The 23705-nt window shown below is 49.1% G+C and overlaps 2 protein-coding genes across 3 annotated transcripts in view; one reads left to right on the plus strand and one right to left on the minus strand.

The window, feature by feature from the left end:
• The window catches only part of TDRD10 (tudor domain containing 10), a 35733-nt gene extending 24330 nt beyond the window's left edge, over positions 1 to 11403 (minus strand). The window contains exons 1-2 of one of the 2 annotated variants that reach the window (XM_081173678.1): positions 11315 to 11403; positions 10700 to 10795 (exon numbers count right to left, since the gene is read on the minus strand). In XM_081173678.1, coding sequence (XP_081029804.1) covers positions 10700 to 10795; positions 11315 to 11347 — 129 coding nt within the window. In that variant the 5' untranslated portion in view covers positions 11348 to 11403. Of the gene's footprint in view, positions 1 to 3348; positions 3758 to 10699; positions 10796 to 11314 lie in introns of those variants that run through there. The other variant, XM_081173677.1, reaches the window with a different exon arrangement.
• On the plus strand, positions 4669 to 21607 carry SHE (Src homology 2 domain containing E; the record flags this gene model as incomplete). Its single annotated transcript, XM_081173685.1, has 6 exons — positions 4669 to 5157; positions 6885 to 7011; positions 14207 to 14494; positions 15249 to 15429; positions 18436 to 18555; positions 21156 to 21607. 6 exons carry the CDS (start codon positions 4669 to 4671, stop codon positions 21346 to 21348), a joined length of 1398 nt encoding a protein of 465 aa, XP_081029811.1. The 3' UTR covers positions 21349 to 21607.
• Between the last annotated feature and the right edge of the window lie 2098 nt (positions 21608 to 23705).

Below are 23705 nucleotides of genomic sequence, written 5' to 3' on the forward strand. Positions count from 1 at the left end.
CAATTCCAGAGCAAACCTTTTTTACTCAAAGGCAGTGTCGGATTTACGTATAAGCTAAACAAGCTATAGTTTACAATGGGGTCCAAACTTTTTTCAAAGAGGGCCAGACTTGATGAAGTGAAGGGCTGTGGGGGCCGGCCAACCAAAGTTTTTGACCTTTTTCTAGGATTGAAGTTGTTGAGGGCTTTTTTCGGATTTTACCCCAGTAAATAAACTGCCAAAGGGGCCAGATCCAGATTAGGCCCCCCCAAAACGGACTTTGGACATGCCTGGCTTAGGGCCCCGCTCTCTTGGGAGCCCCCCAAAATTTAAAGGGGGAAAAACTAGATGTACATTTCCAAAATATAAGATAAAAAACAAAGTAAAACTTACAGCAACAGTGTTTTGTGTTGTGTAGATACTTATTAGGTCCATAAATTGCCATATAGCATATATGCAACACAAAAAACAGTGACAATTTGTTGTTGACCAAGGACAGCTGGACATATAAAGGGCCTCATTACCTTCAGTAGCTCTGGGCCTCATCAAACCTAAACCCAGCCCTGCTCAAAGGAGAATAATAATTTCTATACCTCAATCAAGGGTCACAGGGCACTTTACAATAAAAAACACAAAAATACATCCCATAGTAACAAATGAAAACAATAATCCTCACACACATAGTTTAAAAGGCCATAGACTGTTTATGCAGCCCAAGGCCTGGGAGAAGAGGAAAGTTTTTGCCTGGTGCCTAAAGACATGTAATGAAGGTGCCAAGTGAACCCCATTGGAGACAACATTCCACATATAGGGAGCCACTGCAGAAAAGGTCCTATTCTCATGTTACCACCCTCTGGACCTCTCACAGAGGAGGGCCTCAGATGATGGTTGCATGTCCCAGGTCGGTGCATGCTTTTACTCGGGAGTAAGCCTCATGCGTGGCAGTGGGATTTGCTCCTGAGATCGTCGCTGTGCTGAAACCCAATTGAGTTTCCCAAATAAACCCATGCATAGGATCGTGGGTTTCCAAGACAGGATCCAGAATTCAGCAGCACGGTGGAATTTATAACAAGAAAACATGTGTCAGATTTCACCCATGCAGACCCACCCTGTCCCTCTCGTTTACTCGCGAGCAAGTTCTGTATAAAGTGCATTCAATGTGCATTTAATGAGCTTGAGTTCCCACAAAAAATCCTAACACCTACCATTCCCAGCACCCTTAACAAACTACAGTTCCCAGGATTCTGTGGGGGCGAGTCATGTCCTTTAAATGTGCATCAGGTGTGCTTTAAATGTATGCAGCGGATGGCAACATTTTGTTTTTAAATTGCATTTTTGGAGTCCCCAGTCTGGGCTCATTTGCAAAAGTTCCCTCCTTCTTATCTTTCTGCATTACAGTCTGTGGAGGCGGCCAGGAAGAATGAATATGTACAATGCTTTGAATAAATATGCATATTTTAAAACACGAAGCGCTTAGGAAAGAAATTAATATGCTGGTCCCTTTACTATGGTGATTATCAATGGCGAGAGATGGACGCGTTTTTACAGAGATTAACAGGCTGGTATAGACAGGGACTTAAAAAGAAAACAATATTTATAGCTTGCTCTTCATTGAATCCTTTCAATCCCAGAGCAGGGAACAAAGTATTAAAAAATTTGGGGTGGGGGTGGGAATGGCAATATGCAAAACTTTTGATAGCATGTAAGACGGATCCAATAAAAGACAAAAATGCCTGTGCTGTCGTAAGGTAAACAAGCAAAACTACAGTTTCAAAAATGAAAATTTCCAGTTTAAGCAAATATGTAAGTAACAACAAACAAACACAATATATTGGGAGCCATTTGTGGTGTAGTGGTTCAAGTGTGTTGAACTAAGAACCGGGAGATGGATGGACAGACAGATCTGTACGTTGATGGGTGGACACATGTACAAATCTGTCCCGTCCCCCCCGCATACATTGGAGCAGCTGGGGCAACCCAGTCAGAAGAGTGGGGTGTGAATCGAATAATAAAATGGTTATTATTATATGGATAAACGTGGAAGACAGGAGTGCCTGGCGTGCTCTGGTCCATGGGGTCATGAAGAGTCGGACACGACTAAACGACTAAACAACATATGGATAAACAAACACATGCATCTGAATGGATGGAAATGGAAAACTGGAGAGGTAGATTTGTATGTGGGTGGATGGGCAGGTACAAATCTGTCTGTCTATGGATGGATGGATGAATTGGTATTGTACCTCGGTCAATGGGCATAGACGGACAGTTAGACCAATTTCGACAAGGACGGCTAGAGGCAGACCTGGACATGGGATGTGCGGACACAGACATGGATGGATGGAGAGACAAACAGATACATATACGGATGACCGATAGATATGGACATGGGGGGACATGGATGGATAGACAGACTTGTATAAGCATGACTGGATCAGGTGAATAGACAGAAAGTCAAACAGGTGGTTGATGAAGAGGCAGACATGTTGCATTTAGACAGACGAAAGGAAGAAAGTGTAGATATATATGAGCGTGATGAAATATGTATGTGGATGGATGGAATATATCTGTATGGAAGAACACATGAATATTTGTACATGAAGTGATGGATGAGAATATTCATGGGTGGATGGACCGAAAGAACCTGTCTCCCGTGTTACAACTACTTAGAGTAAACCCCTTGGAACTGATGGGCATTCTCTTGAGAATTATAGGATTAGAACTACCCAAACAGTATAGTTGTTTGTTTTTTATGCATGCTACTACAGCCGCAAGAATGTGATTTGCCCAAAAGTGGAAAGATGAAGAGGTCTCGATGAAAGATTGGATACAGAAATTAATGGAGTATGCAGAAATGGCGAAACTTACTGGAAGAATAACAAATAAAGATAACAAACTCTTTAGAAAGGAATGGAAGTGGTTTATTGTGTATTTACAAGCAAGTTGTAAACAGATTAAGACATTGGCACATTATTGTGAAAACCTGCAGACAGACAGATAGATAGATATATGACATATATCAGAAGAATAAAAGAGTAAGTTAAGATAATTTGGAGCATGCAGGAAAAGATGGGGGGGAATGTAAGGAACCGCAGGAGGAGGGGGAAGGGAGTCGAAATCGAAAATGTTAAAATCTGGCAAAATAATATAAATGTATATAAATGAAAATAATAAGAAAAGAAACAGATGGGCATGACTAACTCGATCCATTAATTTCAAGGGGTTTACTTTGAGTTGGAGACAATCTATAGAAAAGGAGGAAGAAAGGGGAGGATGGAGAAGTAATGTTTATAATTCACCACGCAACCTTTTTTTTGCAAAGTGCATGTTTACTAAATGATAACAATAATATCCTGTCGCTCCTTAAACCTCTAAGAAAAGCTGGCGCACCAGCCCCGTGAAAACGCGCAAGTTGCGCGCCCGGGCTCCGCTCCTCGCCTCTCTCATCCGCGCCCAGAGGCCCGACCCCTCGCGGCTCGCCAGGCCGCCCCCTCCGGATCTGGGCGGGGAGGCTTCTTGCCAGAGCCAGCCGCCCTCTCGCCTTCCCTGTCCGGCAGCAGCAGCGGGAGAGGCGCCTTGGGACGGCGTGGAAAAGCAGCGGCCGGGGGTCCCGTCGAGCAAAAGCAGGTAAAAGCAAAACCAAACAGCGGAGCCCGAGGGCGCCGTGGGGCGACCCCACCCCAGGGCTGGGTGAAGGAGAGGGAGGGGTGATCCTTTGCCGCCCCCTATCCCGCCGTGTAAAGGGATCCCCCTCTTAGAAAGACCCCTTTCCATGCCCCTAATAGTGGCAGCCTTGAGAGGCACCCCCCCTCTTGTTTTCTGGCCCCCTCCCACCCCCCAGGACCAAGAAACCCCAGGTCTGCCTGCTAGCTGGATCTCCCACAAATGATTTTTCTCCCCTGCCTCTTATTAGGAAAAGTCTGTGTCTTTCTTCCTTTCCAAAAATGAAAATTTAAGACCCCTTCTGTCTGCTGCAAAGCGTTTAGGAGATATAACTTGTTTGATCTCACCCCCCCCCCCCAAAAAAGTGGGGCAGCAATAGTTGCCCTTCCTTCCAAAGCCCCTCCTGGTTACAATTTAAAATTCTTACTACTCGGACTCCCAGCTCACCTCCTTATTGGCAGAGAGAGAGAAAGTTGTCTACCCACTTTTGGGGGGCTACAGAGCTGGGCAAATGAGGCATTAAAAGTGGGGTCCAGGGGTCCTCTACCTCCATGCGCTCTCCCAGTTGCTCATATTGTTGGATGAGTTTTATATTTTTGTAGGTGTAACTGTTTTATCGATCCGCCCAAAGTGATGCTTCCCTCTCCGCTGGCCAGTTCTGCTTCCTTTTAAACTCCTTTACTATTCAGTTGGAAGTGGTGGCTTTTAATTCCTTGGGAGAAAGAGGAATTGGGCGGGACAAGGTGACCAAGGTATTGGCCCTAATCTTGGCCAGCTCCTCACCTCCTTTGCCCAGGGAATGCCTTTCCTATCCTTTGGGCGCTGGGCCTCCCCTCGCCTCTGGCTGCCCTTCTCCGAGTTACGTGGCTGGGTTGTCAGGGGGCGCGTGGCCAGCTTGAGGCCTCCATCTCAGGCTCCCGAGACAGCCTGTGCCAGCCTTGGCGCAGCCCTCCGTCCTTTCCCCAGCGGTACCCCAAATTCGGCTTTTCCTTGACCCCTGCTGCTGTCTGGTGCCCTCTGCCCCCCATGGCCGCCAAGTGGTTCAAAGAGTTTCCGTCCAGCCTGAAAACGGTTTCGGAGAGAGCCAAGCCGGGCAGTGCTGCCAACCTTGGGAAGCTGTGCAGTGCCTCGCGCAAGAGCCTAGGTCCTCCCGAAGCGGGCACAGCGGCTTCTCTGCCCGGGAAGAACCGGAAAAACTCTGCTACTGAGCTGGGCGGCCCGCGGACCCTGGTTCTGCCAGGGAAAGATGGCGGAAGTGGCCGGCTTTCGCGGGACAACCTCCAGGGCCTGCTGCAAGCCGCCGCGGGGAAGATGCGCAAGAATTCGCGGGTGGATGGGGCCCCCGCAGACGAACCGGCACGGGGGGCACCCAAAGGGAACGCCGGCTGCGGGACCTACATAAACCGGCTCATCAAAGTGGATGCTCACGAGAAAAACGGAAAGAACTACCCTGGGAGCTCCCCAAATCCCACCCTGGTTGCAGCTCCCGAGTCAGAGAAGGCTAAACAGGAGACGGTAAGGATTCTGCTCACGCCGATACCCTTTCCATGGTGGTGCCAGCGTATGACCATTGGGCAGGCTTATAATGGGTAGGCCGCATTCATTCTCCATGCCCTTTCTCAGTTGCCAAAAGAAGATGACCTTCTAAGGACTCTCTGCCTATACCAACTTGACACCGCTTAACGCCACTTTTGATTTTGCTACCCAATTAACCTCGCGGGCACCCCTCGCCCTTGCCTCTTTCATCTGACGTGGATGTGCTTCCAATTCCTTTGCCTCTCTTCCACTCCCTGCACCAGCTAATTAATCACATTAAAAAAAGAAGAAGATATAAGCCATTGCTCGATTTGTGAGAGCCTTGATGCTCCGCTTAATTTAGCTGGACTCAAAACCACCATGTTTCTTGTTATGCAGAGTGAGAATAAGAGGCGAGGAAGAGAGTGGACGGCTCTTTGAGCTGCCCGGCGTCTGAAGAGAAGGGCGTCCTTAGTTCAGGGATGGGCTCAGGCTGTCGGCTGCAGATAGAACGCGGTGGGAAATTATAAAAGGGCTTCTTAAAAGCAAAAAACGAAAAGCCTAAAATAATTAATCTGCTTTCTGGGGTTCCGTTTTGAAGGACGTCCGAACAGCACTTTATATGAAAGGAGAAACTCCTGCGGTTTTTAATCCCGTATACAGAAATATAAATAGTTCCGTTCTTTGTTTGCACAGCACCATCAGTATACAGAATTTGATAAGCAACCTCCCCAGAACTTCTACTTTATGTAAAAATCATTGTTGTTACTTAAATTCTGAGGTGCTCCTGTCATTTATGGGGGGGTACAATTGTCATTGGTCCTTCTATTTACAATGTTTGGGGGAGCGTGCCTATCATTACGTAGCAAAAACAGCACCAGCCACACACAGCAGGACAGTGGCAGCAGGTTTACCTGGAGGGGGGGGGGTCTCGTGCTTTGCAGAAGGACACAATAATCTTTAGAAAAAGAGGGTGGGGAAGAGGCAGAAACTGCTGAATGAGGACTGAGCATGCTCAGTGGCCACAGAAGACCTGAAAACATGAGGGGGAATGGAATGGAGCACCTGAAAGGGGACATGGCTGGCTGACTGGCAGGAACCCAGAACAAGCACACCCCATACCGCAACATTTTGTTGCAGGCCCCGCTATCTATTGATTTATTTGTAATTTAGGTGATTTATACACTGCCATTTGTGCAAGCGACAGATACAATAAGACACGGTACAATAAAACGACAGGGTGCTTTACAATAAAACAAGGAAACCACCAAACCCATAAAATAGTGCCATCTTTTAAAAGAGGGCAACCTTTTCCCAGACCAGCGGGTGTGGCTTGGGGAGGGGGTGTGGCTGAGAAGGTGTGGCCTCAGGAGAGTTTCCTGGGAAGAGGGATGGATGGCTAAACCACTCCGGGAATTGTAGTTCTGGGAAGGAAATGCGAGGGCAGGAGTCTCCAATTTTCAGCACCCTAAACAAACCACAGTTCCCAGGATTCTTGGTGGGGGGGGGCATGGCTGTTTAAAGTACTATCGTAGTGCTTAAAACGTAATGTGCAGACAGGGCCTGGGGTAGGATGTTGGCCACATGAGAGGAGCCGCACGCAAATACACATTTCAGGGGGTTGGACTAGATGACCCTTTGGGTCCCTTCCAGCTCGACAGTTCTGTGAAATAAGCATCACCTGCTTGCTTAACGCTGCCGTTGCACCACTTCCCTTTGCTGTCAAGGTTATTATCCTGGAAGATTACGCCGACCCGTACGATGCCAAGCGCACCAAGGGTCAGCGAGATGCCGAGAGGCTAGGAGAAAATGACGGCTATATGGAGCCATACGATGCCCAGCAGATGATCACCGGTAAGTGTCCGGGCGCGTCTGCCGGGTGGGGGGGGGCATTAGGAGGCCACGCCAGCCTCAAAATCCCGAGACAAGGGGAGAGTTGGCATCACCTGCCCATGTCCCTTTCTGGAGTCCGTCTGTCCGTGCTCTCTTGGCGACATCGAACGGACCGTGAGACAGCTTAGCAGTTTGGAAAACTGGAGCCGCCGTTAATTGTTCCAAAGAAAGGTCATCTTTTTAACGTTTCCTTTCTCGACACCCCGAGGGGTGGAGGCAAAGAAACCTGGCAGGCCTTGGTTTCCCAGCCCAGTTGTTTATATGCCAACGCCAACACCGCCACCTCACTCACGACTGACTGATCAGTCAAATGCAAGGTTTTTTGAGGTGTCTCGCTGGAGGAAAATTCTTGCCACGACGTTTGCTGAGGAATCCTTGCTAGTTTGTCATGAGAACCTTGGTTGTTGTCAAGAATTCTGGGACATTTTCTTTAGGGTTCATACAGTGGCGTAGCATGGGTTGTCAGCACCCGGGGCAAGGCAAGTAATTTGCGCCCCCTAACCCGTGGATTTGCACCCCCTAACCCGTGGATTTGCGCCCCCTAACCCTAACCCCAGATGTTGCGCCCGGTGCGGCCGGCCCCCCCTGCACCCCCCACGCTACGCCACTGGGTTCATACAGGTTCTTGGCGAGGACCAAGTTGGCCTTCATAGTTTCCCTGTGAGGACAGAGACCTCACCCTAAAACAAAGGTGGGGCACCCATGGCCCTCTGGAGGCAGCTGGGACCCTGGCACCCATCATCCCTGACCATCAGTTTTCCTGTGTTGTTGTTGTTGTTTAGTCGTTTAGTCGTGTCCAACTCTTCATGACCCCCTGGACCAGAGCACGCCAGGCACTCCTGTCTTCCACTGCCTCCAGCAGTTTGGTCAGACTCATGCTGGTAGCTTTGAGAACACTGTCCAACCATCTCGTCCTCTGTCCTCCCCTTCTCCTTGTGCCCTCCATCTTTCCCAGCATCAGGGTCTTTTCCAGGGAGTCTTCTCTTCTCATGAGGTGGCCAAAGTATTGGAGCCTCAGCTTCAATTTTCCTACCAGTTTTCAGTTTTCCTACCAATGATCTAAAGATCTCATCCACATCCCATAAGACCACTGAGTCAGAATTAACCACTGTACCACTTCCCGCTTTCCGACTTCCCATCATTCGAGTGCCTGGTCAGTTACCAGATATTGTGGCAGGGAGTCCCACAAGCTAAGCTCTGGCTGTGCAGAAGAAGCGGTTCCATCTACAATGGCTGGGGCGGTGGTTTAGCCATGATTTAGATACAGGGATGTGTATAGAAGCTAGTCTACTGTACAAAATTTAAACCTTTTGCCCTGCCCACTTTTGCCCCAGGCCCCACCCACCACTGCCATGCGGCCCCCAGGAGGTCACTCAGAAGGGAATGTGGCCCTAGGTCTGAAAAATCTCCCAGACTACAGCACCTGGAAGCAGCCAATGTGGGCATGGTTTCATGTTATTAAATTCAGATTTCAAGCGGCCTGAATCCCCACCGATCCCCTATTTCCCACATTGTCAGTGTGAGGTTGGGACCCCTTGACCCACCCTGCTGGGGGTCACTCGCACCCCAGCTGCTCCTTTTCTCTTCCCACCAAAATTAAAACAAAACAAAACAACTCCCCCACAACCTTATCTCTTCCAGCAGAGAGGCAGGAAAAGAGAGAGCTGGTTTCCTGACCCAGATTTCTTTTTCCCGTTAGACCCCCCTCCCCTGCCCCTCAGCCGCCACCAGATTTGTGCCCTGTCTCCCAGCTGTGCCAAAAATTTGCTTTCTCAAATTAAAAGCAGCATGCTTGTTTTACAGTAGCTAACTTTTATCTCAGGTCATCTTTTTTTTTTTGCAAGGTCGCTTTGCAAGGGCAGAGAGAGTGATGGAATATTATGGTGCTTTTTGAGCGCATCTGCAGCGTGCGTTTAAAGATCATGGCTTCCTCCCCAGTGAATACTGGGACCTTTGCCCCTACGAACTCTGGGAATTGTAGCTCTGTTGAGGGGAAGAGGGGGTCACCTAACCAAGAACTACAATTCCCAAAGGAAGAAGGATTGCTTGTTAAAGCAGACCCTCCAATTGTCCCTATTTTCCAGGGACAGTCCCGGGTTTATAGAAGCTGTCCCAGTTTCTGATTCGATCCCAGAATATTCCTCTTTTCCTTAGGACGTCCCTATTTTCATCAGAGAAATGTTGGAGGGGACGTGTCTATTCTCACTGGTGAAAAGTTGGAGAAAATCCTGAGAAAAGTCATTTACTTCTCTCAGAGTGACCCTCCAAGTGCCCCTATTTTCCAGGGACAGTCCTGGATTTACAGAAGCCGTCCCAGTTTCAGATTTGATCCCGGAATATCCTGCTTTTCCTTAGGACGTCCCTATTTTCATCAAAGAAATGCTGGAGGGTATGGAATTATGCGACACCCCCCCCCCGAGCCAAGGAGATAAGTAACTATATAACCTAAACTAAAGGCAGCCCTGTATAGGGAAGTTTACAAAGCTTTTATTATGTTTTTATATACGTTGGAAGCTGCCCTGAGTGGCTGGGGCAACTCAGTCAGATGGACGGGGTATAAATAATAAAATTATTATTATTATTATAGAATAGGACATCCCTATTTTCATCAGAGAAATGTTGGAGGGTATGTTAAAAGCACGCTGAGAATGGTAACTCTGGGACTGGAAGTTTATAAAGGTTTTATTATGTTTTTATATACGTTGGAAGCCATCCCGAGTGGACGGGATATAAATAAAATAATAATAATAGAATAGGACATCCATATTTTCATCAGAGAAATGTTGGAGGGTATGTTAAAAGCACGCTGAGAATGGTAGTTCTGCGATTGAAGTTTATAAAGGTTTTATTATGTTTTTATATACGTTGGAAGCCATCCCGAGTGGACGGGGTATAAATAAAATATAATAATAATAATAATAATAATAATAATAATTATTAATAATAGAATAGGACATCCCTATTTTCATAAGAGAAATGTTGGAGTGGAGGGTATGTTAAAAGCACACTGAGAATGGTAGTTCTGCGATTGAAGTTTATAAAGGTTTTATTATGCTTTTATATACGTTGGAAGCCATCCCAAGCGGACGGGGTGTAAATAAATAAAATAATAATAATAATAATAGAATAGGACATCCCTATTTTCACAAGAGAAATGTTGGAGGGTATGTTAAAAGCACACTAAGAACGGTAGCTCTGTGCAGTGAGCGGGGAGAGGGGTTTCTTAACAACTCTCAGCGCCCATCGCAAGCTACCTTTCCCAGGATCCTTCGGGGGAAGCCATGACAATTTAAAGCGGTGCAATTTACAGCTTCAAGTGTGTGATTCGGGGCCTTATTTCTACCTTGCTCGAGTCAGTTAGCACCTGAGGGGCCTCATTCTGCCGCGTGGGGCCCTGGACCTCTGACCCACCCCACCCCACCCCAGGCCCTGCCCTGACGGACCCCTGCCTTTTTGTAAAAACAAACAGGCCTCAAACGTGGCCGGTTGCCTAGCAACCACCGGATGCCTGCCCCGGGCTCTCAGGCCCATGGCGTTCCCACCCGGAGCTGACACAGAATAACAGGAAATGGTAGCGCCGGAAGCCGGAGGCGATGTGGGGCATTGTTGGTGGAGGTGGCCTCCGTGCGCAGGATGTGGGCGCTTTTACCTCAGACGCTGGTTTCGAGTGCGAGGGTTTCCCAGATCCTACATTCGCTTCTCCTGGTTTTGACCCACCGCCGGGTAGGAGACAGTCCAGCCCTTCCTGTCAAGAACAGAGGAAGCTGATTTGCACCGAGTCTGAAACCTGGGTCCACCTTGCTCAGTGTTGCATGCACAGACTGGCAGCATCTGTCCAGGATTTCGGGCAGGGAGTCTCTCTCTATCTCTCTCTCCCAGCCCTCCCGGGGGATGCTCCCGGGATTTGAACCCGGGACCGTGCAATGCAGGTGCTCTCCCACTGGACGATGGCTCTTTCCCTGGAAATAAAGGGAATTTCTAGTCCCCATGATTGGCTTCACATAAAGGGTTGATTTTAACTTCATAGCCAGACACTGGAGAGACCTGTCAGCATGGATCAATGGTACCAAATAGTAAGGGAAACAGCCTCATTAGAAAAACTAACCAATAAACTTTAAACTGACATGGAGACAAATGGAAGAAGACGCCTATGGCTCCCCTTTATCACATACGCAGCCCAACAAGACAACGACAAGAACCCACCAACAGCATCTAATATGGCTAACCTGATTCAAAAATAATAATAATAAATTTTTATTTATACCCTGCCCTTCGCGTTCAGAAAACCGGGCTCCATTCACACACGAAAACAAAGTTCACCACAGCCGGTCACAAACAAACAAGCACACCTGAGGCCGACCCCAACCTCTCTCACCACCAAAGGATCACAAGCGAATAGTAAAGAGAACCTGCACAAGCGACGCTGACACAAAACCCCACACATACATTAAGTAAAATAGAAATATCGCCACCCGACCCCAGCCCCACTCACCATTCCCCCCTCCACCTCTTTCCCCCTTTTCTTCCTAATGCAGCACTAATGCAGGGGTCAGCAACCTGCGGCCCGTGGACCACGAATCACCCCCAAACTGAGCCGTCCGCTCAGTGAGTCCCCACGCACTGCACTAAAGCGGCGCAGCGCGGAGCAGGGACTCGCTTCCGCGGCGCCGGAAATCGCATCTGCGCAGACTCAGACGCCGGAAATTGCTCATGCGCAGACGTTATCCGGCCCACGAAGCAATCTCCGCAGGAGTGACCCGGCCCAGGCATGATAAACCTTGCCAAGCCCTGCACTAATGTCTCAACAAACGAAACTGATCTTTAGAAAATGTAACTTGGAAAAAAAGAGACATTGCACATGCTTTTGTAAACCAGGAAATCTTTAATTAAAAATAGGTTTAAAGGGTTGATTTAAATAGGAGTATGGGAAGCTTGTCTCACTTTTAATCTCAGGGTGGTGGATTCAAGCCCCACACTGGGCAAAAGATTCCTGCATTGCAGGGGGTTGGACTAGATGACCCTCAGGGGTACCTTCCTAGATTCTGTAAATCTGCCTCATACAGAGTCAGACTCTTAACTTTGCCTCACCCATGTTTTGAGTTCTGAGGAGAAAACCAGATGAATCGGAAGCAAGGAATTAAAAAATCTTTACTAGAATACTGTACTAGAGTACATAAGCGGACAGGTCACAAAACGGAAGCAATGTTTGTTCTAGGAAAAATCAGAATCGGGTGGAAAGTATCATGGAATGACAACCCACGAGGCATTGTTCTAGCTGTTCCCTGCGGCACAACCCATTTCATGTTGAGGAATTAGGCATAAGAGAAACCTAACAGGGTTGCTAGCTTGTTCACCCTGCAATCCTGGAACTAAGTGCACCTCTGCTATAAAATTTATTAAAAACAAAAAAAAAAACCTTTTGTCTACTTTGACTGGCAGCAAAGGACCCATTAGATTGAGTGGGGTACATACACACAGAGAAATTGCTCTTTTTCACTCACTCGCACTCACACATATGCAGAATAAAGGCAAAGGACCCCTCGATGATTGCCGTATTTTTCACACCGTAAGACGCACCTGACCATAAGACGCACCTAGTTTTTAGAGCAGGGAAACAAGAAGAAAAAAAATCTGACTCAAATGTTGTACTAAACTATTTAAAACAGCAAAGCTCCTGTCCACTTTGCTGCTTTTAAGTGAGCCACGGTATATAATGAAGAGAATGGGAAAAGGATAGACATTCCCTTACAATGTAGCTCTTTTCATTATCACTGGGAAGTCAGTATTGGCAGCGGTCACATAAACTAAAATTTGAGCATTTTGCTGTTATTAATCAAGAATGGTAATAGTCAGGGAGAGGAACCAGGGCTGTGCAAATGAGAAGTGCTTGGAATATAAAGGAACAGCAAAGAGATCAAATGATTGCGCTCCAGTTCCTAAATCTGTGAAGTTTTCTCAAAACAGACATGGTTGTTTTGAAAGGAAGATTCAAAGAGTGGGAAATGGAGTGATTGAGCAAAGAACAGAGGAGGAAAAGAGGGCAGATAAATAGCTTCCATTCAATACCAAGAGAACACAATGTTTTTGGTTTGGTATAGGTGGACTGTACTTGTAAGAATGTGTATAATGAATGATAGATTTGGAGTGGAATATCAGTGCCTCTTTTCAGCAATAAAGATTAGCTGCTAGGAACATGGTCTACACACAAACACACAGGATGTCCGGTTATAGCTGTGCAGTTTAAACTGTTCCTGAGCCAGATGCCTGCTCGGTTTTAGCTGAGCTCACCATTACTGGTTTGTGGAGATTCTTTGCATGTATTTATGACTATTTCCGCAAAACTTCCACTTGAAGAAATCCCCAAACTTAATATTTTTAAACTTCAAATGGAGCTCAGAATCTAGTTAGGCAATCAAGCCTTTGCAGTTGAATTAGGAGGCACTGAGAGACGGCAATTTACTGCTCTCCACCCCCAAAGAGCAGCCCAGGAGCGCACAGCCTGCCCGCTGCCTCCAAACCTTCCCGGGGCTTCAGGGAAAAGCAGAGGCTGTCGGCAGAGCAGCGTGGCTGCCCTCCTCACCCCTAAAGAGCAGCCTAGGAGTGTGCTGCACTCCGGCGATTTGGCTCCAGGGACAACACATTTGCTCCATAAGATGCACAGACATTTCCCCTTACTTTTTAGGAGGAAAAAAGTGTGTCTTACAGAGCGAAAAGTACGGTAGGTCCAGTCAAAGGTGACTTTGGGGTTGTAGCGCTCATCTCGCTTTCAGGCCAAGGAAGCTGGCGTTTGTCCACAGACAGCTTTCTGGGTCATGTGGCCAGCATGACTAAACTGCTTCTGGCGCAACGGGACACTGTGACGGAAGCCAGAGCGCACGGAAACGCCATTTACCTTCCCGCCACAACGGTACCTATTTATCTACTTGCACTGGTGTGCTTCCGAACTGCTAGGCTGGCAGGAGCTGGGACAGAGCAACGGGAGCTCACCTCTGTCACGGGGATTTGAACCACCAGCCTTCACTAAGGCTAAGCATAGAGTGCGCGTTCACACACACACACAAAATGTGGTACCCAGAGAAAAATCAATGGGTACCTTTTACACAAACGGTGATGGGTGCAGAGAAACCCTGACATTTCCACCCCGTTTTCCTCCCAGAAATCCGCAGGCGGGGTTCAAAAGACCCTCTTGTCAAAGCTATCTTGCTCTTGGATGAGCCGGTGGAGGCCAAAGGAGACCCCCCTGCTGCTGTTGCTGCTGCTGCTACAACTACAACTATTAAGCGCCAAGGGGCCAAACCGCCGCAGCTCTATGACACCCCCTACGAACCGGCGGAAGCGGGGCCCAAGCCAGAGGCCCGACTCCCAGAGAATGACGAGCGGCCGCCAGCTGAGTACGAACAGCCCTGGGAGTGGAAGAAAGATCAAATCGTGAAAGCTCTCTCAGGTAAGAGACAGTATGCGCATGCGGAGAGTAGGGTTGGGAGTGGGGTGCGTTGTCTCAGGTTTATTTGCCTGGTCACCTATGGTGAGCTCAGAAATTCGTCCAGGCGACCAGGCAGAGAAGTTTAACCAGAAGCTGTCCTTCTTCCGTTCCGTTTAAGACCCAAATAACACACGTAAGGGGACATGGGTGGTGCTTTTGGTTAAACCACAGAGCCTAGGACTTGCTGATCAGAAGGTCGGCGGTTCGAATCCCCGCCACGGGGTAAGCTCCCATTGCTCAGTTCCTGCTCCTGCCAACCTAGCAGTTCAAAAGCACCTCAAAGTGCAAGTAGATAAATAGGTACCGCTCCGGCAGGAAGGTAAACGGCGTTTCCGTGTGTTGCTCTGGTTCGCCAGAGGCGGCTTAGCCATGCTGGCCACATGACCCGGAAGCTGTATGTCGGCTCCCTCGGCCAATAAAGCGAGATGAGCGCCGCAACCCCAGAGTCGGCCACGACTGGACCTAATGGTCAGGGGTCCCTTTACCTTTACCTAACTCACGTAAATCTATGTGTAGATGAATAAATTCCATAAACCTACTCCAGAGGGCTGACTTTGGCACCCACCCATCAGTCGCCGGCCATAATTATGACACCAGATGATCCACAGATTGGCTACAGATGCAATTAATAATAACTTGCAAGTCGCTGGCAGCGCTGGACTCCCATTGGTGGATGTGTGGCGCATCCGTGAAGACTCTTCCCCTTTCCTTCCAGTGCAGTTTGACGGGCCAGAGAGACCCCCAGCGTCCAAGGATGAGGCTCCAGCACAGCCGCGGCAACAGCAGCATCGCCGCCAGCGGAGCTGGCCCTCCAAGATGGTGAAGCCCATGGCAGTGGCAGAGCCAGACCCGGATGGGGACCGTGTGGATCCTTCTCTTGCCTTGGAGAAACAGCCGTAAGTATCCAGCAGTCAAAAGAAAACCTCAGCACCATAGCTGTGTATATTCTAGACCTCTGCAGGCCTCTTAGAATCTGATAGTCTGGGATGTAGTTCAACATCCCCCAGCATTCATTTGGTTTTTTTTAAAAAAAGAAGAAGGCAAGTTGCTAGCCCTCATTAAGTGGCACAAAATTCCTTGCGAATTTCACCAAGGCTGTCTGTCTGTGGATATTTTCCTTGCCTTCCCTTCCACCTTCCCAGCAAATGCGTTCCAAGTTCTTCCCAGCTGAGGAAACAGAATACATTCAGGAATTATGCACTGAACACGCATGCTTTATTTAAAAAGTCCTGCTTTTATTGGGCAGAATACACATGGTGTGGTCTTATCCTCCCTCCCCTGCTTCTACCAGCCTTTTGAAACGTTGAGATTTGGGGGGGTCTCCTCCCTGGAATGCATCACCTAAATTCAGAGCCCTGAAAATATCCCTTGTTTATTTGAAAAAACAAAAGCAAAAGTAAGTTTCTGTCCCTCAGGGGAGAACCAGGAGGTACACTGACAGAGTTCGCTGGTGGTTATGGAGCATGTATAAGATCTGGAGCAAAGCTTGCCCATTTATCATAGGATCTGAACAGCTCAGTTCGTAAGCAGCTGAGTGCTATGCTGTTCCTCACTGTGGACTAGAAGCTTGCTCTGATCTCATGGGGCCATTTGTATTCCAGACTGGAAGCAGTATTCCATTTCCTGTCCATGTGCTGAAGGTTCTCCACCCCTGATTTAGGCAGAATCCATCTGGAATGCTGCAAGTTGCAAGATTCCTGTCTTGAGCAGAGAGCTGGACTAGATAACTAGGGTCCTTTTCCAGCTCTTAAGAATCTCTAGTTAATCCGTGTGAGCTCCTACCTGCAGTTTGAAAAGGATGCAACTCAATGGGGTGAGGGAAGACACACAGTCAGTGCTTTAACTCCACTGTTTTGGGGGTATTATTTTTTTTAAAAAAAAACCAGCCTGCAATAAAAGCCACCTTAGTGTTTTATAAACCGATGAACCCCAGCCAGAGAGCAAAATGAATTGGGGAGGGTTTTGTTCTTCCTTCTTTCTCCAAGCACGGAGGCGCAGGCCCATCTCATGAATAGGCTGATTGGCAGGCAGCTTTCAAGGACAGAGAAGGGGAGAGCTTTTCATGAGAAAGCATAATGAACCTGCGAAGTTAATTGCCATGGGATGTTGCTATGGCGACTTAGGATAAGTAGCGCTTTAAAAAGAGCAAGGTTGGGGGGGCAGTTTTAGAAAAATCCATGATAGATAGGGTTATCGACGGCTTTCCACTGAAAGCGAAGCCTCCATGTTTAAAAGCAATATACCTGGGGCACCCTGGAACGCAGTCCCAACATTGCTTGATCACTTATGGCAAGTTAAGAAATTTGTCCAGGCGACCAGACAGAGAAGTTTAATAAGAAGCAGGTTCCTCCTCCCCTTTCCTTCTTGTTTATTTTAAGACCCAAAAAACTAATGTAAATATACAGTGGTGCCTCGCAAGACGAAAAGAATCCGTTCTGTGATTCTCTTCGTCTAGCAGTTTTTTCGTCTTGCGAAGCAAGCCCATTGAAGGATTAGCGGATTAGCGCTATTAGCGGCTTTTAGCCGCTTTTAGCGGCTTATCTGCTGATCGGATCAGCTGATAAGCGGCTTAGCGGCTTAGAAAAAGGGGGGGGGAGGAAAAAACCAGCAGGAACTCGCAAGACATTGTCGTCTTGCGAAGCAAACCCATAGGAAATTTGTTTTGCGAAGCACCTCCAAAACAGAAAACTCTTTCGTCTAGCGAGTTTTCCGTCTTGCGAGGCATTCGTCTTGCGGGGCACCACTGTATGTGTGGATCAGGCATCCCCAAACTCGGCCCTCCAGCTGTTTTGGGACTACAATTCCCATCATCCCTGACCACTGGTCCTGTTAGCTAGGGATGATGGGAATTGTAGTCCCAAAACAGCTGGAGGGCCAAGTTTGGGGGTGCCTGGTGTGGATGAATAACTTCCATAAACTTATGGACATTCAGGCAACGGGCATTGTTCTGGTGAGCACTGACTGTTTTCAAGCGCCTGAATGGGGAGCCCGGTGCCCACTGGGTGCTCTTGAACTAGAACTCCCATCATCCCTGACCGTTGGGCCATGCTGGCTGGGGCTGATGGGAGAGGAGAATGCAAAACAGCATCAGGCCAGCGGCCCACCTGGGCAAGCAGCAGGGCTTGAGCCCAGCGGCGAGGAGATCCCCTTTAGGCTCTGGGAAGGGTCTCCTTGTGAGTAGGAGGTGCAGCTTGGCTTTGCTCAGGCTGCTGAGAGGCGCTGGGGTGAGTTATTGCAGTTTTCAGAAGTAGGGGGCCCATGGTTTGGCTTTTGAAAAACGGGGTCTGTAGTACTTTGCTAACTGGGAACCACTGCTCTGTGGTAAGAAAAGCCCTGCTGAGGCCTGTCCAGTACAGCATCCTGATCTTTCATGAGCAGATCATAGATTCATAGAATTGGAAGGGACCACGAGAAACACCTGGTATATCTTGGTTCCCGAATAGCTTAGCTCCCAAACAAATCGGCTCCTGAACGTCGCAAACCCGGAAGTAAGTGTTCTGGTTTGCGAACGTTTTTTGGAAGCCAATGTCAGCATTGTTGGGGGGGGCAGTCAGCCAATCAGAAGCTGTGCCTTGGTTTGCGAACGTTTTGGAAGTCGAATGGACTTCCGGAACAGATTACGTTTGAGAACCAAGGTACGACTGTACCATTTTCAGTCTCTCCGACAGTCGGCACGTCCAGAACGGATTGAGTTTGGGAACCAAGCTCCTGCAATGCAGGAATCTTTCACCCAGTGTGAGACTCGAACCCACAGCCCTGCGATTAGGAATCGCCTGCTCTACCAACTGAGCTGACAATAGCCCACCAGGTGCCCACAAGCTCTCGATCTCTCCCCTCCTGAGGTTTCCATCAACTTGTATTCAGAAGCACCGCTAAAGCTGACCCTTCTCCTTTCCCTGCAGCTGGTTTCACGGCGCCATCACTCGAACCGAGGCGGAGAGCCGGCTGCAGCCGTGCCGGGAAGCCGGCTACCTGGTCCGCACCAGCGAGACAGCGACCAGCAAGTACTCCATCGCCCTCAAGTGAGTGCCCGTTCTCCAAGGCAGGAGGGCTGGATGGGGGCAAAGCGGACTCTGATCTGAAGTCAACTCACTCCCAGATCTCCCATGCCAAGCCAGTGTTGTCGGCCCAGGCTAGCAGCATTCCTCTCTGCCTCCTTGGGGGGTGCCAGGAATCGAACCTGGGACCTTCTGCGTGAAAGGCAGATGCTCTACCCCTGAGCTATAGCCCTTCCCTTGAATATAATAAGGTTCCAGTCCTCATGCTTCTGAACAAAGGGTTAGTTTAAAGAGGGACTTAGGAACCGGCCTCATCCCTTTGGTCTAGCTGGCTCAGTGTTGTCTACACTGACTGGCAGCAGCTCTGCAGGGTTTCAGATTGGAGGGGCATTCCCAGTCCTAGCTGGAGACGCCGGGGATCTAACCTGTGACCTTCTGCATGCAAGGCAGGCGTCCCAAACCACTGATCAATGGCCGCCTCTACTTTAGTTAACTCACCACCACCTGTCCAAATAGCCACAGCCGCGCTCTGCCTTGCATTTTGCAAGAAAATTGAGAGAGGGGAACCTGAAATGGGAGCGGGGGCTGCAGGACCAAGGAGGAAAAGGAGATCCATTCAACCTGCCTCGTTCTCTACCCTGCCCACCCAGATTCCCGGAATCCTTTCGCCTTTCTGACCTTGCTTGTGTCGCTCTGCCGCCTCCCTTTCCAGCACTGGCTCCTCAGCGGAGGATCGCTGGCCGGGTGCGGCCCACACTTCCTTCCACAGGATGCCGAGCCCCTGGATTGGAAACAATCGGAGCTGGGAAGGGAGGGGGATTTGAAAAGAGAGGGCGAGGGGGAAGTGTTGGGTTGCGGCAGGGGAGGGCTAAGGCATCGAGAAGCAGGGCAGGGATCTAGAAGGGACCCCCTGGCACCGGGTCTCCTGGGGGTCCGGAGCCCCTTTGCATTTCCTGACTCCGTTCCGTAAAAAGAAAAGGCCTTTGCCCCCCCCCCTTTTTATATATACTTTGCTGAATGCTGAGATGGAAGCCTGCCATCCTGCTGGACCCTAATTCCCATCATCCCTGACCTTTGGCCACGTTGGCTGGGAGCTGATGGGAGCTGGAGTCCAAGAGCCACTCTGAGCCCGGCTTCGGCTGGGGAGGGCGGGATATAAATAAATAAATAAATAAATAAATAAATACATACATACATACATACATACATACATACATACATACCTGGGATTTGACATCATCCTGCCTCATGTGGATGGTTGTGTAGGTCGTTTGGGAATATTATTCGACTTCTTACAATAAAAGGGTTGGAAAAAAATTATAAATAAATAAATTCTGATGTGTGCCAATATGGACCACTTTTCTTCTGAAGGAACATCCCAAGCCAATAAAAAAGTGGCTGCAGGTGCGGCCCGGATCCAGAACACATGATGAACTACAAATCCCTTCATCCCAGTGATTCTGTGTTCTGGATCCGGGCCGCACCTGCAGCCACTTTTTTATTGGCTTGGGATATTCCTTCAGAAGAAAAGTGGTCCATATTGGCACACATCAGAATTTATTTATTTATATTTTTTTTCAACCCTTTTATTGTAAGAAGTCGAATAATATTCCCAAACGACCTACACAACCATCCACATGAGGCAGGATGATGTCAAATCCCAGGTATAGGAGAGGAATACACACACACACACCATATTTATTCGAATGTAATGTGCACCTTTTTTTTGGCCAAATTACATTGCGAATATTCAGGTGCGCATTAGATTCGATTGCAAGCTTGAAAAGCACCGCTGACGTAGCAAATACTTTTTTGGGGTCTCAAGGTTTTAAAAACTGAGGTGCGCATTAGATTCGTTGATGCATTAGATTTGCGTAAATACAGTACATATATCCCGCTTTTTCCATTGACGGGACTCAGCTTACATATACAGTGGTACCTCAGGTTACATACGCTTCAGGTTACACATGCTTCAGGTTACAGACTCCGCTAACCCAGAAATAGTGCTTCAGGTTAAGAACTTTGCTTCAGGATGAGAACAGAAATCGTGCTCCGGCGGCGTGGTAGCAGCAGGAGGCCCCATTAGCTAAAGTGGTGCTTCAGGTTAAGAACAGTTTCAGGTTAAGAACGGACCTCTGGAACGAATTAAGTACTTAACCCGAGGTACCACTGTACAGCCGTACCTTGGTTCTCGAATGCCTTGGTACTCATACGTTTTGGCTCCCAAACGCCAAAAATCCCGGAAGTAAGTGTTCCGGTTTACGAATGTTTTTTGGAAGCCAAACGTCTGACGTGGCTTCTGCCTGAGTGCAGGAAGCTCCTGCAGCCAATCGGAAGCCGCGCCTTGGTTTTTGAACATTTCAGAAGTCAAACAGACTTCTGGAACAGATTACGCTTGAGAACCAAGGTACGACTCTCGTTTTCAGTCTCTCCGACAGTCAGCACATTTCCTTTTAAAGCACGAATAATGTGAATAAATCAAGTGGGCTGGGAGTTTCAACTTGGAGGCGGACTAAGCCACAGGTGCCTTTGCACCCAGCAGGAAGGATTGAGAGGGGAGCAGGGGGGGGGGAATGCAAGCATCCCGTTCACGCACACCCAATTTTGTCCCCCTCCATGTCCAGAACCAGCCAAGGATGCGTCCACATCATCGTGGCCCAGACCAAGGATCACAAGTACACACTTGACCAGTCCGGCGGCCTCTTTGACAGCGTCCCCGAGGTGGTGTGCTATTACTCCAGCGAGAAGCTGCCTTTCAAAGTGGCTGAGCATATGATGCTGCGCTACCCGGTCGCTACACCGAGCAAGACCCACTAGCGCCCCCTCTGACCCCCCCCCCCATCCCCATGTACACACACCTGGAATCAGAACTGGGATCTGAATGGAGAAACGCTGGACGGGGGAAGGTATACCTTTACGCTCGTGAAACAGCCACGGATCAGCAGCGGATCTTCCCCGCATTCTACTCCTTTCTGCTCATGGACTCCCTCCTCCCCCCCCCCACTTCCCTCCCCCCAAGATCTCTGGGATCAGGACCCTCTGTTTCTCGTGGATCGGCCCTCCTTTCCTTCTGCACTGTAATTTATGTATAAATAAATTCATTCTGCCACAGGGCTGGGGGAAACAGTGGCCTTCCTGATGTGGTTGGACTCCAACTCCCAGCCAGTGTGGCTGATAGGGCCTGGAGGAACCATAGAGTTGGAAGGGATCCTGAGGATCGCTTGGTTCAGCTTCCTGCGGTGCAGGATTATGCAGCTGTCCCGTACGGAAATCGAACCCGCAACCTTGGCGTTATCAGCCCCATGCTCTTAACCAGCCGAGCTATCCAGGAGGATGGGAGTTGTAGTCCAGTAGTTCCCCACTGGTTTCCCACCCCTAATCTAGTGTGACCGATCTGCTGTGCAGATGAAAGGGTGTGGCGGCAGCAGTGCTGACCCCCGGGGGCCCCCATTAAGTTCTATTGGATGTTATAAGGATCTGAGATTCTGTTGGGAGGGGAGAGAATCTTCTCATCTCAGATTCTGTGGCCGACAGGGGCAGGAGGGAGCTTAGGACCCCTGCGCCCCCCCCATATTATCCACAGTGTTCCTCTTTTGCTTTCTCCCATATGAATGAATGGTTACCATTCATTTCCACAGAGGGAAGACACACTCACAGCCATATGGGAGGAATTTAGTGCATCGTAATCTAGACCGGTGGGACGTGGGTGGCGCTGTGGGTTAAACCACAGAGCCTAGGGCTTGCCGATCAGAAGGTCGGTGGTTCGAATCCCCGTGACGGGGTGAGCTCCCGTCGCTCGGTCCCTGCTCCTGCCAACCTAGCAGTTCAAAAGCACCTCAAAGTGCAAGTAGATAAATAGGTACCGCTCTGGCGGAAAGGTAAACGGCGTTTCCATGTGCTGCTCTGGCTCGCCAGAAGTGGCTTAGTCATGCTGGCCACATGTCTGTACACCGGCTCCCTTGGCCTATAGAGCGAGATGAGTGCCGCAACCCCAGAGTCAGCCACGACTGGACGTAATGGACAGGGGTCCCTTTACCTTTACCTTTAATCTAGACCGGTGCCATCCTCTAAGAAGGCGATGCTGCGGTAAGATGGGCAACTGGCCTGATCCTGCTTTTACGTTCTTAGGGCCTGGGGTCATGTGCCCCTTCCTCAGTGTTTTATGGATCTGATGACCAAATATCAACACAGCCCATAGGGTTGTTGTGAGGGGGAAACAGGGAGGGGAGAACACTTGTATGTGGCCACCTTTAGCTCCTTGAAGGAAACGAAAAGATGGGCTAGAAATCTAATAAACAAACAAACTAATTCTAGTTTTGTCCCCGTCTTCCTCCTCCCTGGGGAGTTCTGAGGGCAGACCAAAGCTCATGGGGCAGGGTCTGGTTTTTTGCCCTCGCGAGTGAAACCTCTGGCTGGTTTGTTGGCCGTGCTTGTGACTTTCAAGACGGCAGATTGGCTACTCGCAAACCCCCACTCCACAAGGGTGACGACCGTCTGGAAATCTCGTCTGGGGACACTTTCGCCTTGACCGCAGTGTCTGGTTCCACTTCCTAATATGGGCCTATGCCAGTAAATAGGTGCCACACTTGACATCTTCCAGGGGATGAGAAGGGAATCCCCTCCCAACCATCAGCTCAGATCCTTTCCTTTGCAGACCTCCCTGAGCGCCAATTGCTGGGAAGGAAGGGTACGGATTTAACAAAGTGAGGAGGCACTGCCAAGCTAAGCTTTCCAGGGACTGCCACCAGAATGTGCTTTTCCCACTTAAACCTGGAACCAATTCAACTACACATCATTGGGGTGGCACTGTGGTCTAAACCACTGAGCCTCTTGGGCTTGCCGATCAGAAGGTCGGCGGTTCGAATCCCCGCGACGGGGTGAGCTCCCGTTGCTCTGTCCCAGCTCCTGCCAACCTAGCAGTTCAAAAGCACACCTGTGCAAGTAGATAAATAGGTACCACTGTGGTGGGAAGGTAAACAGCATTTCCGTGCGCTCTGGTTTCCGTCACGGTGTTCCGCTGCGCCAGAAACGGTTTAGTCATGCTGGCCACATGACCCGGAAAGCTGTCTGTGGACAAACACCGGCTTCCTCGGCCTGAAAGCGAGATGAGCGTCAGAACCCCATAGTCGCCTTTGACTGGACGTAACCGTCCAGGGGTCCTTTACCTTTACCTT

Source organism: Podarcis bocagei (assembly GCF_964188305.1).
Source record: "Podarcis bocagei genome assembly, chromosome: 16".
NCBI lineage: Eukaryota > Metazoa > Chordata > Lepidosauria > Squamata > Lacertidae > Podarcis > Podarcis bocagei.